General features: G+C 44.7%; 2 protein-coding genes and 1 non-coding gene across 5 annotated transcripts in view; 1 reads left to right on the top strand and 2 right to left on the bottom strand.

Annotated features, from left to right (window-relative positions):
- Tango6 (transport and golgi organization 6 homolog) overlaps positions 1–8,628 on the bottom strand; it is a 144,497-nt gene extending 135,869 nt beyond the window's left edge. For 2 of the 3 annotated variants that reach the window (XM_042700645.1, XM_042700643.1), the window contains exons 1-4: positions 8,473–8,628; positions 2,444–3,084; positions 1,487–1,603; positions 23–167 (exon numbers count right to left, since the gene is read on the bottom strand). In XM_042700645.1, the coding sequence (XP_042556579.1) occupies positions 23–167; positions 1,487–1,603; positions 2,444–3,084; positions 8,473–8,572 (1,003 nt within the window). In that variant the 5' untranslated portion in view covers positions 8,573–8,628. The remainder of the gene's footprint in view (positions 1–22; positions 168–1,486; positions 1,604–2,443; positions 3,085–8,472) is intronic. The other variant, XM_042700644.1, reaches the window with a different exon arrangement.
- LOC122126277 lies at positions 1,140–1,246 on the top strand. The gene has a single exon (XR_006150870.1). It is a non-coding gene; the product is annotated as a U6 spliceosomal RNA (small nuclear RNA).
- A 5,294-nt stretch (positions 8,629–13,922) lies between the features above and the next one.
- Cdh1 (cadherin 1) overlaps positions 13,923–14,720 on the bottom strand; it is a 73,901-nt gene continuing 73,103 nt past the window's right edge. The window contains exon 16 of the mRNA XM_042700646.1: positions 13,923–14,174. Coding sequence (XP_042556580.1) covers positions 13,965–14,174 — 210 coding nt within the window. The 3' untranslated portion in view covers positions 13,923–13,964. The remainder of the gene's footprint in view (positions 14,175–14,720) is intronic.

A 14,720-nucleotide genomic window follows, 5' to 3' on the forward strand; every position in this document is an offset into this window, starting at 1 on the left:
AACAAAACGTGTTATCTCTTACCACCTGCTCCTTCCAAGATGCCCCGGACTACTGCCTGCACACCATTGGGTCTCATTAACCTTTCAGAGAGCAGCTGCCCACACAGACGCCGAAGCCAGGCTGGGGCCCGACACCTGAGCTGCATCTTCACATCTGTGCAGGGCTGCTAAAAGGAAACGAAGACTGAATTTAGTGGCAATGACACAGATATGACCTAAAAACACTTTTTAAAAATACTGAATCATACTGATGATTAGCTATGTATGATATAGACTTCAAAAAAGCAACATTTTGGGGCTGGGGATGTAGCTCAGTGGTAGTGCATGTACTTAGCACGTGCAGGGCCACGTTCTGTCCCCAGTATCAGCAATATCTTTCCTTTAAAAATCAAATAGGGTCCACCAGGCACCAGTGGCTCACACCTATAATCCTAGCTACTCAGGAGGCTGAGATCTGAGGATCTTGACTCAAAGCCAGCCTGGGCAGGAAAGTCCGTGAGACTCTTATCTCCAATAAGAGTCAGAAAACCAGAAGTGGCACTATGGTTCAAGTGGTAGAGCGCTTGCCTTGAGCTGAAGAGCTGAGGGACAGCACCTAGGCCCAGAGTTAAGCCCCATGACCGACAAAAAAAAAAAAAAAAATCAAATAGGATAAGGTACGTTGTTCAAGTGGTAAAGCACCTGCCTAGCAAGTGAGGCCCTGACTTGACTCCAGTACTATGCTCCCCTACCAAAAAACAAAACATAAAAACCATCTCTCATGCAGGTGTAGTAGAATATGTGAGTGGGCCAAGCATTCTGAAGACAGAGGAAGGAGGATCACAAGTTGGGAGTCCAATCTGGGCTACATAATGAAAGGCTACTTCCAGCTTTTTCTGTGATTAATTGGAGATAAGAGTCTCATAGACTTCCTTTCCCAGGCTGGCTTCGAACTACGATCTTCAGATCTCAGCCTCCTGAGCAGCTAGCAGTACAGATTTGAGCCACTGGCACCTGTGGAAGTCTTTTAAATTATTGTTTTATAAATACCATCTAACTTCTGGGTGGGGACAGGAGGGAAAAACTGGAGAGAATAAAGGCAGGGTTAATATTGTCCAAAAAGAAATGCACTTATTAACTGACTTATAAAACTGCAACTCGTGCTCACTTCGGCAACACATATGCTAAAATTGGAACGATACAGAGAAGATTAGCATGGCCCCTGCGCAAGGATGACACGCAAATTCGTGAAGTGTTCCATATTTTTATATGATGTACAGTTATTTATGTAAAAATGTAAATAGGAAATAAATATTTTATGTTATAAAAAAAAACTGCAACCCCCCTGTACATCACCTTAATAACATTTTTTTAATTAAGTAACGACTGTCAACTAAAAGATGAAGTAATATTTGATCAGATAGTTAAATAGGGAAGTAAAGGCATCATATTTCCAGGAGAAGAAAGGTCACTGCCAATCCCCCACAAGAGTTCAAGGCCTGAGTACCTGAAGAGGGCCTCCCTGGAGGACAAGTAATTCCCGGACCACTAATGGTTGATACACTTGATCCAACATGTCTCTCAAGGCCCTCCGAGACAAGGCTCTTTCCTCTTCTGTTAAAACCTAAAAGAAATATGATTTGGCTTTAATGGAACAGAAACCAAGCAGGGACCAAATGCAGTGTTTGACAAGAGCTAACACAGGTAGGAAAGGAATAATATGAGTTATACTGATATGAGCAGCAATTACTCTCTGATAAGCCCAAGAGGATCTGGCATAAATACTTCCCATACATTTTCCTTTATTTTTTAAAATCACCTACCAAATCAAGTATATGATTTATATCTATATCTATATATATGAGAAAATAGGCAGGATGCCCAGTGGCTCATCCTTGTAATCCTAGCTACTCAGTAGGCTGAGTTCTGAGGATCATGGTTCAAAGCCAGCCTGGACAGGAAAGTCCATGAGATTCTTACTACCAACAAAGCACCAAAAAAGCCAGAAGTGAAACTATGGCTGAAGTGGTAGAATGCCAGTCTTGAGCAAAAAAGCTCAGGGATAGCACCCAGGTCCTGAGTTCAAGACCCAGGACACACACACACACACACACACACACACACACACACACACACACACACACACACACACACACACGGAGAGGGGGACAAACGGGGAGAGGGAGGGAGAGAAGGAGAGAAAGAGAGAGGGAGAGAGGGAGAGAGAGAGAGAGGAGATTAGCAACCCACATAAAATCTCCAGTCCCCACACACAATATTCATTTACCCACTGGCTATACCTCGGCATTCAATAGGATTTCTAGATCTTTCAATCAGCTTGTTTCCCATGAAGCAAAAGCTGTCATTTATAACCACACACAAATATATACACACACCTTCTCCCTCTCTTTCTTCCTCCCTTCCCCTTCCCTTCCTTTCTTTCAACTGCTCAATGAATGTTTACCTCTTCCTCAGTGGTTGGTGATTTTCTTTTGGTTGGGCAGAATCCCAGCTGGCACAGACCTGCAGCTATGTCCCCAAAGTGGCGGCAGAAAACCAAGCTCCCCAGGGATGCATGCTGAGCAATGTCTAGGAGGACCCTGCAGCTGGTGTACAGTCTCCGGGCTGTGTGGGGGGAAGCATCGGGACACACCACATCTTGAACCACTGCACCAAACTCAGTCCTACATCTCAAAGGCATCCCAACACCAGGGAAGAGATAGGGGCAGACACCCAAGGTGACCACAAATTGCAAAGCAGACTGGACGATCTTCTGCTGGGAGATGCTAAGTGTATCGGGGCTCAGGGCGGGGGCAGCTTCTGCAGTCCGAAGATTGGGTTTACCAGGGTTGAAATCAGCTGCAAGGCGGATCATGGTTTCCTTCAAGCACAGCAGCAACAACAAGGTCTGAGCAGTAAAACTCCAAGTGATGTCCTCAGAAGTTTGTGTCCACTCTGCCTTACTGGCCACCTCATCTCTTAGAAGCTTCAGTTTTGTCCACTGAGTGCCCATCAGAAACTTGTTGTCCAAGGCAGATAGATTAGATTTGAAAGCAGCCAACAAGACATCGTGTTTTGTGATCTGCAGTGAACTTGAGCCTGATCCTTTAGAAAAAAAAAGAAAGAAAGAAAGAGAGAGAGAGATCACATACAAGGAATACAAGCCATACTTCCCTCTATGTGAAATTCCTGGCCCACTCCAGCCAGGGCACTAGAGGAAAGAGAATGAAAAATACAGACTTTCAGACTTTTAGAGAGGTAAAGCTTTTTCTTTCTTTCTTTTTTTTTTAATAGCACTGGAGATTGAATTCAGGATCCCACTAATGATACACAAATATTCTACTACTGAACCACATCTCTAGCCCAAAAACTTAAAAAAAAACAACTCTGTAAAGTGGAGGTGTGGCTCAAGTGGTTGAGTGTCATCCTTGAGGGAAAAAGTCAAGTAAGATCACAAAACGCTGAGTTCGAGCCTGGTACTAGTGTGTGTGTGTGTGCACACATGCACATACACCCCACAAAACCTTTATGATACTATAATAGTATCATATAGAGATCCTACGTGAATTTCTCTAAACTCACTGAACTGTTACCACCAAGAATGAACTCTAACATAAACTATGGATTTAAGTTAATAATAATGTATTCCAGGAGATGTGACTCAAGTGGTAGAGTGCCTGCCTAGCAAGCAGAAAGCCCTGTGTTCAAACCTCACTACTGATAATCACAATAATAATAAAATGTATAAATGTTGGCTCATCAATTGTTATAATGTGTCACACTAACATAAAGTATTAATAATAGGGAAAATGGGATTAGGGTAGAAAAGGGAATATAGGAGAACTCTGTACTTTCTTTTTTTTATAAGTCAAAAGATGCAAGTTGGACATGGTAGTGCATACCTCTAATCTCAAAGCTAAGGCAAGAATATCTTTTTTTAAATCTTTTTTTTTCTTTATTTTTATTTTCTTTATTTATTTTGCCAATCCTGGGGCTTGTACTCAGGGCCTGGGCACTGTCCTTGAGCTTCTTTTGCTCAAGGCTAGCACTCTACCATTTGAGTCACAGTACCACTTCCAGCTTTTTCTGTTTATGTGGTACTAAGGAATCAAACCCAAGGTTTCAGGTATGCTAGGCAAGCAGTCTACTACTAAACCACAATCCCAGCCCAGGAAAATCTTAAAAGTTTAATGCTAGCCTGGTCTACATGATGATGCTCTATCTTAAGAACAATAACAAGCTGGGTGCCAGTGGCTCAGGCCTGTAATCCTAGCTACTCAGAAGGCTGAGATCTGAAGATCACAGTTCAAAGCCAGCCTTGGGCAGGAAAGTCCATGAGACTCTGATCTCCAATAAATCACCAGAAAAATGGAACTTGTGGCTCAAGGGGTAGAGCACTAGTCTTGAGTTGAAGAGCTCAGGGACCTCACCCAGGCCCAAAGTTCAAGCCCCATGACTGACAAAAACAAAAAACAACCAATAACAAATAGTGATTCCTAGGTCCTAGGATCATGGGTAGTTTTAGGATTTTTGCCTAATTATATATTAAGATTTTTGGGGTTTTTTGTTTTTTGTCAGTCATGGGGCTTGAACTCTGGGCTTGGGCGCTGTCCCTCAGCTCTTCAGCTCAAGGCTAATGCTCTACCACTTGGGCCAGAGTGCCACTTCCGGTTTTCTGGTGGCTTATTGGAGATAAGAGTCTCATGGACTTTCCTGCCCGGCTGGCTTTGAATTATAATCCTCAGATCTCAGCCTTCTGAGTAGCTAGGATTACAGGCATGAGCCAATGGCGCTGGCTTATTTTAATATTTTTTGTTGTTTTGTTTTGTTTCTTTAGGATTTTTTTTCCTGCAGTGAATACGATTCCTTATATACTTAAAAAAAGTTACTTAAGGTTATAAAACTGCATATTATACATAAAATAAAAAGGAAAAACAATGTTGCCAGGATGCTAGTAATGGCGACCTCTGATAAAAAGTTTAAAGTACTTTTAATTTTGTTCTTTTGGTTTCTTTATAATTTTCTAATCTTTGCTATAGAGAACATTAAAAGTTCTATACAAAGAAAAAAGAAACAGCATTGTAATTTTAAAATAATTAGAACCAAGAGCAGTTGACTCACATCTATAATCCCAGCTACTCAGGAGGCTGAGATTTTAGGATTGCAGTTCAAAACCAGACCAAGGAGGAAAGTCCATGAGACTCTTATCTCCAATTAACTACCAAAAAAAAAAAGCCCGAAGTAAAGCTATGGCTCAAATGGTAGAAACTAACCTTGAGCAAAAAAGCTCAGGGAGAGTGCCTGGGAACACACATAAACACACACACAAAACCAAAATCAAAAGAAAATGAAGGGCTGGGAAGGTGGCTCAGTGGTAGAATGCTTGTCTTGCATGCATGAGGCCCTGGGTTCAATTCCTCAGCACCACATAAGCAGAAAAAGCCGGAAGTAGAGCTGTAGCTTAAGTGGTAGAACGCTAGCCTTGAGTTGAAGAGCTGAGGGACAGCACCCAGGCCCAGAGTTCAGACACCAGGACCGACCAAAAAAAAAAAAGGAAAGGGAAGGAAGAAGAAAGTGAATTGTGCAACACTTCTCAGCTGTCTAGAGCAAGTATTCTGACCTATAAGCATTAAAAGCTGCAAAAACTCACCTAAATAGAGCATGGATGCTCTCATAGTTTGCAGTTCTACCATTAAGATCACTAATCAATCTCTATGCATGACATCTTGTGAATGCAAACTCAATGAACTCAAGCATGGGACAGAAGAGATGAAAAACAAAAGCTCACAGCTTTCCCCAATCTCCTTAATAGCCTTTCTGCTCTTAATTCCCTCTACTGGTGATGAAAAATCTCTGGTACTTGAAAATGATGGCATTTCTGTAAAACATGTCTTTCTCCATTCATCCTCGTTTTTTTTCTTTCTTTATTCCTTTCTTTTCTTTCCTTCCTTCTTCCTTTCTTTTCTTCTTCTTTTTTTTTTTGAGACAAGGTCTTACTATATAGCTGGGACTAGCCTGGAATTTGAGATCCTCTTGCCTCAGCCTTTCCAGTGCTAGATTTACAGGAATGCATGCACAATGCATGGCACTAAAACAGCATTGAAGTGTGATATAAGCTTAACTCCAAGGCTCTAGCTTGCAACATGTCAGTGTCTGGATTCAACCAGGGCAACTGAGCTCCAAAACCCAGCTGTGTCATTACATTCAACTACTCACACTCAAAAGCTTCATCTCTGCTCACCTCAAACCATCCCTATTACACTTAGGGAAAAGTCATAAATGTTGATGCTCTAACAAATTTAAAGTGTCATGACTTACGTCGTACTCTTTCTTTTAGATATACAGGGCTTTTGAACTCAGAGCCTTGTGCTTACTAGAATGGCATTCTACCACTCAAGCCACTCCATCAGCCTGGCTTTTTGCTGGTAATTTTGGAAATGGGAGTCTAGAGAACTTTTGTACTTATCCTGGCCTCAAACCACAATCTTCCAGATATCAACCTCCTACATAGCTAGGAGTACAAGCATGAGCCAACAACCCCTAGCTATGTGATACTCTTCACTAAGTTCAAAATGTGGGGCCAGGAACAGTGGCTCAGATCTGTAATTCTAGCTACTGGAGAGGTTGAGGCAAGACAGTTACTTCAGCCCAGGAACTAAAGGCCAATCTAGGCAACAGAGGTGTGTCACAGCTTCATGATTTACAAGCTGTCAGCATTCTCAGCCTCTTCTCCCTATAATTAAAATGTAATGACACATCAGTGAATCTCTATTTAGTATAGCTTTTTAAGAGAACATTCATATAGAGATGCCTCCATTTTTTATAAACAAAACTTCACTACCAGCCTTTGAATTCTGCTTAACACACTATTTAAAAGAAAAAAGGAGAGAGGAATGAAGGAAAGAAGGAGAAAAGGAGGTGGAGGATCACTTAAGCTCCAGAGTTTGAACATCCTGGGGAACACTGGAGACCTGTCTCAACTAAGTATGCACATGTGCATGTGCGTGAGTGCATACGCGCGTGCACGCGTGCGCACACACGCACACACTTCATGGCTGAAATGTAGCCTAGCACGTACAAGGTACTGGATTTAACCCTCAACACTGCAGAAAAAAAAAAAAAGGAATGTTGATACCTATAATCCAGCACGTGAAAGGCTGAGGTATCTTGATTTTGAGAACAACATGGACCACATAGTAAAATCAAGTCATACAGGGCTATACAGCAAGACACTATTTCAATGCAAAACAAACAAAAAAAAAAGTGTATTTTGTATTTTGACTTGTTTTTGTTTATGCCAGTCCTGGGACTTGAACTCAGGGCCTGGGTGCTATTCCCACTCTACTTCAGCCACAGATCTATTTTTAGAGTGAGTGAGTGTGTGTGTGTATGTGTATTTGGAGATAGAGTCCACAGCTGGGCTGGGAATGTGGCTTAGTGGTAAAGTGCTTTTCTAGCATGCATGAAGCCCTGAGTTCGATTCCTCAGTACCACATAGACCAAAAAAGGCAGAAGTGGCACTGTGGCTCAAGTGGTAGAATGTTAGCCTTGAGCAAAAGAAACTCAGGGACAGTGCCCAGGCACTGAGTTCAAGCCCTAGTCTGGAAAAAAAAAAGACTCAGGGACAACACCAGGTCCTGAGTTCAAGCCCAGCAGCCCACCCTCCCAAAAAAATAAAAAAAATACATAAAGTCTCAGTCTTTCCTACTCCAGTTGGCTTCAAACCATGATTCTCAAGTCTCAGCCTCCTGAGTAGCTAGGATGACAGGCATGAGCCACTGACAACCAGCACATTTTGACTCTTCATTGGTGCAATGTAGTCTAGCTCTGCCACTACCTAGTTTTCATTGAGCCATTTCCAATATATATCCACCTGAGCCTTAGTTCCTTCATTTGTAATGTGGAATATAAACAGTATCTCTAACTGGACTGTTGTGAGGGCTGAATTTTATCCATATTAACAGTGTACCATGGAGATTGAAACTAAGCACTCATTCACTATTATTATTAACTTCAACCACTCCCAAGGTCCCTTCAGATGCCAAATTGGGAAGATCTTGTCAACTCGACACAAAAGATCAAAGGTCCTGCTCAAGACTCTCCGCTAACTGTCCCTTGCTTCCTTCTTCCAGACCTTCGGCGGTGGGTACTGCTCTCAGACATCCACGTTACCCGAGCGCCGCCAAGCGGCGGGGAGCTCGCATTACACTTCGCGGCGCCTCGCCCCGTTTGCAGCCTGTCCCGGGCGGTCCCCGGCTCCCAGGGCGCCGAGCACCAGGAAGCGGACAGAGAAGCACACAGAGAAGCGCTCGGGGCTACCGTAAGCATCCAGCAGGCCCCATCTTCCCTGGAGCACTGGACAAGGACCAAATCTCCCGGCCACGGGGAGAAGCGTCCGCAGAGGGCCGTGAGGGAGCCGGGGCCACCCCCGGGAGACCGGCGGCGGCCCGGAGAGGCCCAGGTCCAGCCCGGCACCGAGATGCGTCTTCTCACCTCCCGGGCTCAGCAGCAGCTTTAAAGCTTCCAGAATCTCGTCCAGAGCGCACGCCTCCACAGCGCCTCTGCCCACCACAGCGTCTACCGGAGCGGCCATGACTGGCGTGGAACATGCCGCTGGCGACCTCTTCAGGCGTCTTAGCGCACACGCGCCGCCGCCATGTTGAGTGTGGCCGGAAGCGCGCGACGCGCGAGGGGCGGGGCCTACGGCGTGGGTGGGGAAATCTTAGTCCGCCCCGCCCCCTTTGCATAATCTCATTTCCTCTGTTCTTCTGCATCCGCCGAGTAAAGGAGAAGGATTATTAGGTGTGGTTACAAATGGGCTGTAATCCCGGAAAGAACCAGGGGATCAGGAGTTCGAGGCCAGCCTGGACTATACCCCCCCCCAAAAAAAAAATGCCTGGCGCCGGTGGCTCACGCCTGTCATCCTAGCTACTCAGGAGGCTGAGATCTGAGGATCGTGGTTCAAAGCCAGCCCGGGCAGGAAAGACCGTGAGACTCTTGTCTCCAATAAACCACCAGAAAACCGGAAGTGGCGCTGTGGCTCAAGTGGTAGAGTGCTAGCCTTGAACCAAAAAAGATCAGGGACAGCTTCCAGGCCCTGAGTTCAAGCCCCAGATCTGGAAGAAAGAAAAAAAAGCCACCGAGGTAAAGATGCATGTACTTCTACTGAAGTTTGGATATCCAACATACATATTGTCAATCTGTCCATCTGTCCCTCCCTTCCTCTCTGGGCGCTTCAGGCTGTGTCCCCTGAATATCCTTGTGTCTGAAGAAGGAAACATGCTTAGGCTTCCTCCAATCTAGCCACTCTATGGACTCTTATACATCTGTTTTGCTAGAAATCAGTATGGAAGCTTGGGGAGTTCTGGTTTATCGGAAGTGAAGTCTGCAGGCTTCCTCCTCAGTTGTCTAGGAGACACTTAGTATCATTAAGCATCCATTATATGCAACCTCAGTAGAGTTATCTGGGTGAGGTCTGGCCTTCTGCTAAGAGCCATCACACAGAGGGGGCTGTATTCAGGGAGTGCATCGGTTTAATTGATTTGAAGTTGTCCAACAAGGAGCCCATTATTGGACTGGAAGGACAACAGCTGTGCTAGTCATCAAAGCAGGCTGGGGGTATTTGCTTTTCCCAGAACTAACAAGGCTAATAGCATTCAATGATTGTCAATAGCTGTGTCATAGAACAGATCCCAGCCAAACTGTGTTTTTTTGTTGTATTGTGTTTTGTTGGGTTTTTTGTTTTGTTTTGTTTTGTTTTTTGTCAGTTGTGGGGCTTGAACTCTGGGCCTGGGCGCTGTCCCTGAGCTCTTCAGCTCAAGGTGAGCACTCTACTTCTCTTGAGCCACTGTGCCACTTCCAGTTTTCTGGTGGTTAATTGGAGAAAAGAGTCTCATGGACTTTCCTGCCCCAGCTGGCTTTGAACCACAGTCCTCAGATTTCAGCCTCCTGAATAGCTAGGATTACAGGTGTGAGCCACCAGCACCCAGATAAATTTTTTTTAATTTTTTTTGAACATTTTCAAAAGCCATGTGTAATAACCAGTGTTTGCACTCCATTTTCCATAATTGGCTTCTACTTGTTTCTTATTGGGTTGGGTTTTGGGGAATTTTGTTTTGTTTTGCATGCTAAGGCTTGAACCCAGGACCTCGCAAATGCTACCCAGGTGCTCTGCCCACTGAGCTACACTCCCATTGTGCTTTCCCTGTATCTAAAATACAGGGGAATACTACCACACCCATGCTGAGATGGAGTCTTAAAAGCTTCTATACTCAGGCTGCCTTCAAACTGCAATCTCCACCTCCCAGGTAGCTAGGATTACAGGTTTGAGCCACACCCATCTGCTTTTCCTATTTTCTTCTAAGTGTTTACTTCCTTAAATCTTTGATCCATGTTGAATACTTTTTGTTCGTGGTAAACTGAAGGAAGGTCATCTTGGGTTATCATCATCGAACTTTTTTGCCAAGTACCTTTTCACCACTACATGCTATGGGCACCATTATCAAATACCATTTGGCCATACATGAGATTTATTTCTGGACTTCAACTTCTTTATCATCTGGAAGATAGAAGCTTGTATGTTTCCATCCCCAGCACTGCAAAACCCCAACCAAAACAAAAAAGTTTGGATGTTGCAGAGTTCTGAAGATGGAGAACTGTTGGGACTACAGAACACAATGTGCATATACTTTATGACATTAGCTACAGAGTTTAAAAAAAAAAAAAAAGTGGCTCAGACCTATAATCCTAACTCAGAAGGCTGAGACTTAGAGGAACAACATTTGGATCCAGCCCAACAGAAAAGTCTGAGGATCCATCTCTAATTAACTAGTAAAATGCTAGACTGGAGATGTGGCACAAGCGTAGAGTACCAGGTATGAGCAAAAAGCCAAGCAAGAGTACAAGGCCTTGAGTTCAAATCCCAGTACCAGGACACAGCCATGCTGGAGGTGTGGCTCAAATGGTAGAGCACCAGCTAAGTAAGCATGAGGCCAAGTTCAAATCCTAGAAGTGCTAAAGGGCAGAAAAAAAGAGTTCAGTTGAACTTGGTGTGGTGATACATTCCTGTTATCCTAACCCTTGGGAGGCTGAAGCAGGAGGATCAGAAGTTTGAGGCCAGCCTGGGCTACACAGTGAAGCCTTGTTGCAAGGGGAAAAAGTAACACCTCTGTATATCACCTTCTCCTATCCCCAATCCTGGAACTTGAACCCAGGGGGCCTAGGCACTGTCTCTGAGCTTCTTTTTTTTTTAGGGTCCGATCGTGGGGCCTGAACTCTGGGCCTGTGCGCTGTCCCTCAGCTCTTCAGCTTAAGGCTAGCACTCTACCACTTGAGCCACAGTGCCACTTCTGGCTTTTTTCTTATGTGGTGCTGGGGAATCGAACCCAGGGCCTTGAGCATGCAAGGCAAGTGCTCTACCACTGAGCCACCTTTCCAGCCCCATGTCTCTGAGCTTTTTTTGCTCAAGGCTAGCACTTGAGCCACAGCAACACTTCTGGCTTTTTCCATTTATGTGGTACTGAGGAATCGAACCGGGGCTTCATGCATGCTAGGTAGGCAAGTACTCTACCACTAAGCCACATTCCTAGCCCCTATATCACCACTTTTTTTTTTCTTTTTGGTCAGTTGTGGGGCTTGAACTCTGGGCTTGGGCGCTGTCCTTGCACTCTTCAGCTCAAAGCGAGTGCTCTACCGCTTAAGCTACAGAGCCACTTCCGGTTTTCTAGTGGTTTATTGGAGATAGGAGTCTCACAGACTTTCCTGCCTGGGCTGGCTTAGAACCGTGATCCTCAGATCTCAGCCTCCTGAGTAGCTAGAATTATAGGCATGAACCACCAGCGCCCGGCTATATCATCTTTTTATAATAACCATAAACATGTTTTTAAAAGTTCAAATGATAAATTTTATATTTACCATAGTAAAACAAAATGATCAAAAAAATAAAAATAGCAGCACGGCCGAGAAGAGCTGAATGAGGAATGATCAGTACCAGCACTGTGACATTTTAAGCTAGATCACCCTTGAGGGACTGTGTACTGCAGGGTAGTTTAGTGGCATCCTTGGGGTTGGCTTGACAATAGCAGAAGCTGCCAAACATCCCCTGAACCATGAAGGTTCTCTGGGAACATTGTGATTCTACTTCTGCCCCTCGGCTCTCTATAATTTATTGGAGGCCACACAATAGAGCCTGAGTCACATGGCCTTTGCAGTCTCTCCCTGACTCCCTGACCCAAGCAGCATGACTGAAAGTTCCTCAGAAGCCATTTCTGCCTGAAGCTTCCTTCTCCACACCTCATCTCCTTCATCTTCCTTACAGTTCCAGCGGAATCAAACAAGCTTGACAGTGATTTTAGGAAAATTCTTTAATAAAATTTATTTTTTTTAAAAAATGCAACCTTTGGAACAGCTTTTCTTTTCCACTCCCCAAGAAAATACAAAATTATCCACACCTCCACACATATACACTCAAAAACTACAGAGACATTCTCTACGCCACACTCCCTTAGATAAAGTGGTAAGGGCAGAATTAGCAATGTGAGTCCCAAAACTGATTGAAGGTATGATTTTTCCTTTTTTCCCCAGGTAAAGCAATTTCAACAAAATTCTGCAGTCGCTGTCAAAATCTGAAAATGTGCATTCTCAATTAAGAGAAAAGAATATTCAAATCTGTGCTTCCCCCCCTTCTTCACACCCTCTATGACAGTGTTTTATACCTGATGTTAAATATATATATGTATGTATGTGTGTGTGTGTGTGTGTGTGTGTGTGTGTGTATATATATATATATATATATATGTCCTGTATTTCCAACACACACCTGGAATTCGGTGACCTGGGTATAGAGTGGCCAGGTTTTCTGCAAATACCATAAAAGCAGGCACTTGGGGATTCTAGGCTTCAGGTACAAAAGAATCCAGGAGAAGAAACATTGTGCCAGAATTTTCAGGAAGGGAAGCCATTTGCCTCCATCAACCTCAGCACCAGGTGACTAGATAGCAGCCAGAGGCCCTGTCCTCACCCCCCGCCCATCTTTTGCGTTTCCTGTCTTCCTTTGGCAGTGGCACGATGAACACTGTTGCTGAGTCTCAGAATACACCAATCTTGTGTCAGTGATAAAGACACATGAAAATTTCAGTGGCACCTGAAAACAGCGCCTTTTATGGCCCAGCCTCCTTGCACGGAAGCAAGGAAGCCTGTAGTGACACAATGTTAGCACTGCCTCAGAAAAGACATTTCAAGTGAGTGCTGAGGACCTGGAAAACGACATTCATGAAGGGGCTAAGTACACACACCACCAGCCGAGATACAACCAGACAAAACATGAGCCGTTTACTCTAAAAGAACCCAGTCATTTCTGTGTCCAGAAACTCCCATCTGGGAGAGAAGGGACAGAATTCAGGAGTATAAATGGATAGCAGAACATAAAACATTAGTGCATACAATTTAAAGAGAAAATTGTTTTACCAGGCAGTACATGCCTGTAATCCCAGCACTAGAGAGGCAGAAGCAAGAGGATCATGAATCAAATCTAGACTGTGTGTATATATAGAGAGGAGGAGGGCGAGGGAGGAGTAGAGAGAGAGAAATCCTGTCTAAAAGGAAAGGGAAGGAAGGAGGAAAGGGAGAAAAATGTATATACACAACAAAACAGAAGTTCCTTCCTTTGACACATGAAGGAAGCTCTCAAGATCATCTACAACTTGCTAGCAGAACCCCTGAGGTTGGAGTTCCTCTTTTGAAATAAAATTCAGAGAGCTTCGGGACATGATGACTATGGAAAGAGTCCAAAAAAAAAAAAAAAAGACTCAAGGAATACGTGAGGAGTTTGCTAACAGCGGAGAGCTCTAAAATAGAACTGCATCACAGATCAGTCTCTTTCCGGAAGGAAAACCTCCGGGAACAGCTCTGAAAGTCCATCCTCCAGCAACGTCATTCCACATTCGCAGGGCTGGGGTTGGGGCACAGGAACGTGACTCCGGGGTCCCCTAGTTGTCCTCTCCACCTCCGTACATGTCGGCCAGCTTCTTGAAGCGGTTGCCCCACTCGTTCAGGTAGTCGTAGTCCTGGTCCTGGTCGGACTCGGAGGAGTTCAGGGAGCTGAGACTGGCCGCCTCAGAGCCGCTGCCTTCGTAGTCGAACACCAGCAGGGAGTCGTAAGGGGGGGCTGTGGGGTCACTGTCGGCCGCCTTCAGGTTCTAAAGAAGAGGAACGCAGTAGGATCAGCAAGGGCACGGCCAGATGCCTCAGGTGCCCTTATGGGACAAAGCACCCCAGAGCGGTTTGCAGGGTGTCATCTTAATGAACTGGCATGGGGAAAGGTGGGGGGGTAGAGGGGGGGAGACATGAGGGTGAAGAGAGAAAGTGATGGGCAAACAGGCAGAGTTGGTAACCCCTAAACCAAAATGACAAATGAAATGTAGGCAATGGGGCTGGGAAGATGGCTTAGTGGTAGAGTGCTTGCCTAGCATGCATGACGCCCTGGGTTCAATTCCTCAGTACCCCATACACAGAAAAAGCCAGAAGTGGCATTGTGGCTCAAGTGGTAGAGTGATAGCCTTAAGCAAAAAGCTCAGGGACAATGTCCAGGCCCTGAGTTCAAGACCCAAGACTGGCCAAAAAAAAAAGATAAAAAGAAATGTAGGCAGGGCTGGGAAGTTGGCTCAGTGGTAGAGCGCTTGCCTTGCATGCCTGAGGCCCTGGGTTCCATTCCTCAGCACCACATAAGCAAAAAGAAAAAAGCC

The sequence above is a fragment of the Dipodomys spectabilis genome, unplaced genomic scaffold (genome assembly GCF_019054845.1).
Source record: "Dipodomys spectabilis isolate Male_0828 unplaced genomic scaffold, ASM1905484v1 ptg000273l, whole genome shotgun sequence".
NCBI classification, from domain to species: Eukaryota; Metazoa; Chordata; class Mammalia; order Rodentia; family Heteromyidae; genus Dipodomys; species Dipodomys spectabilis.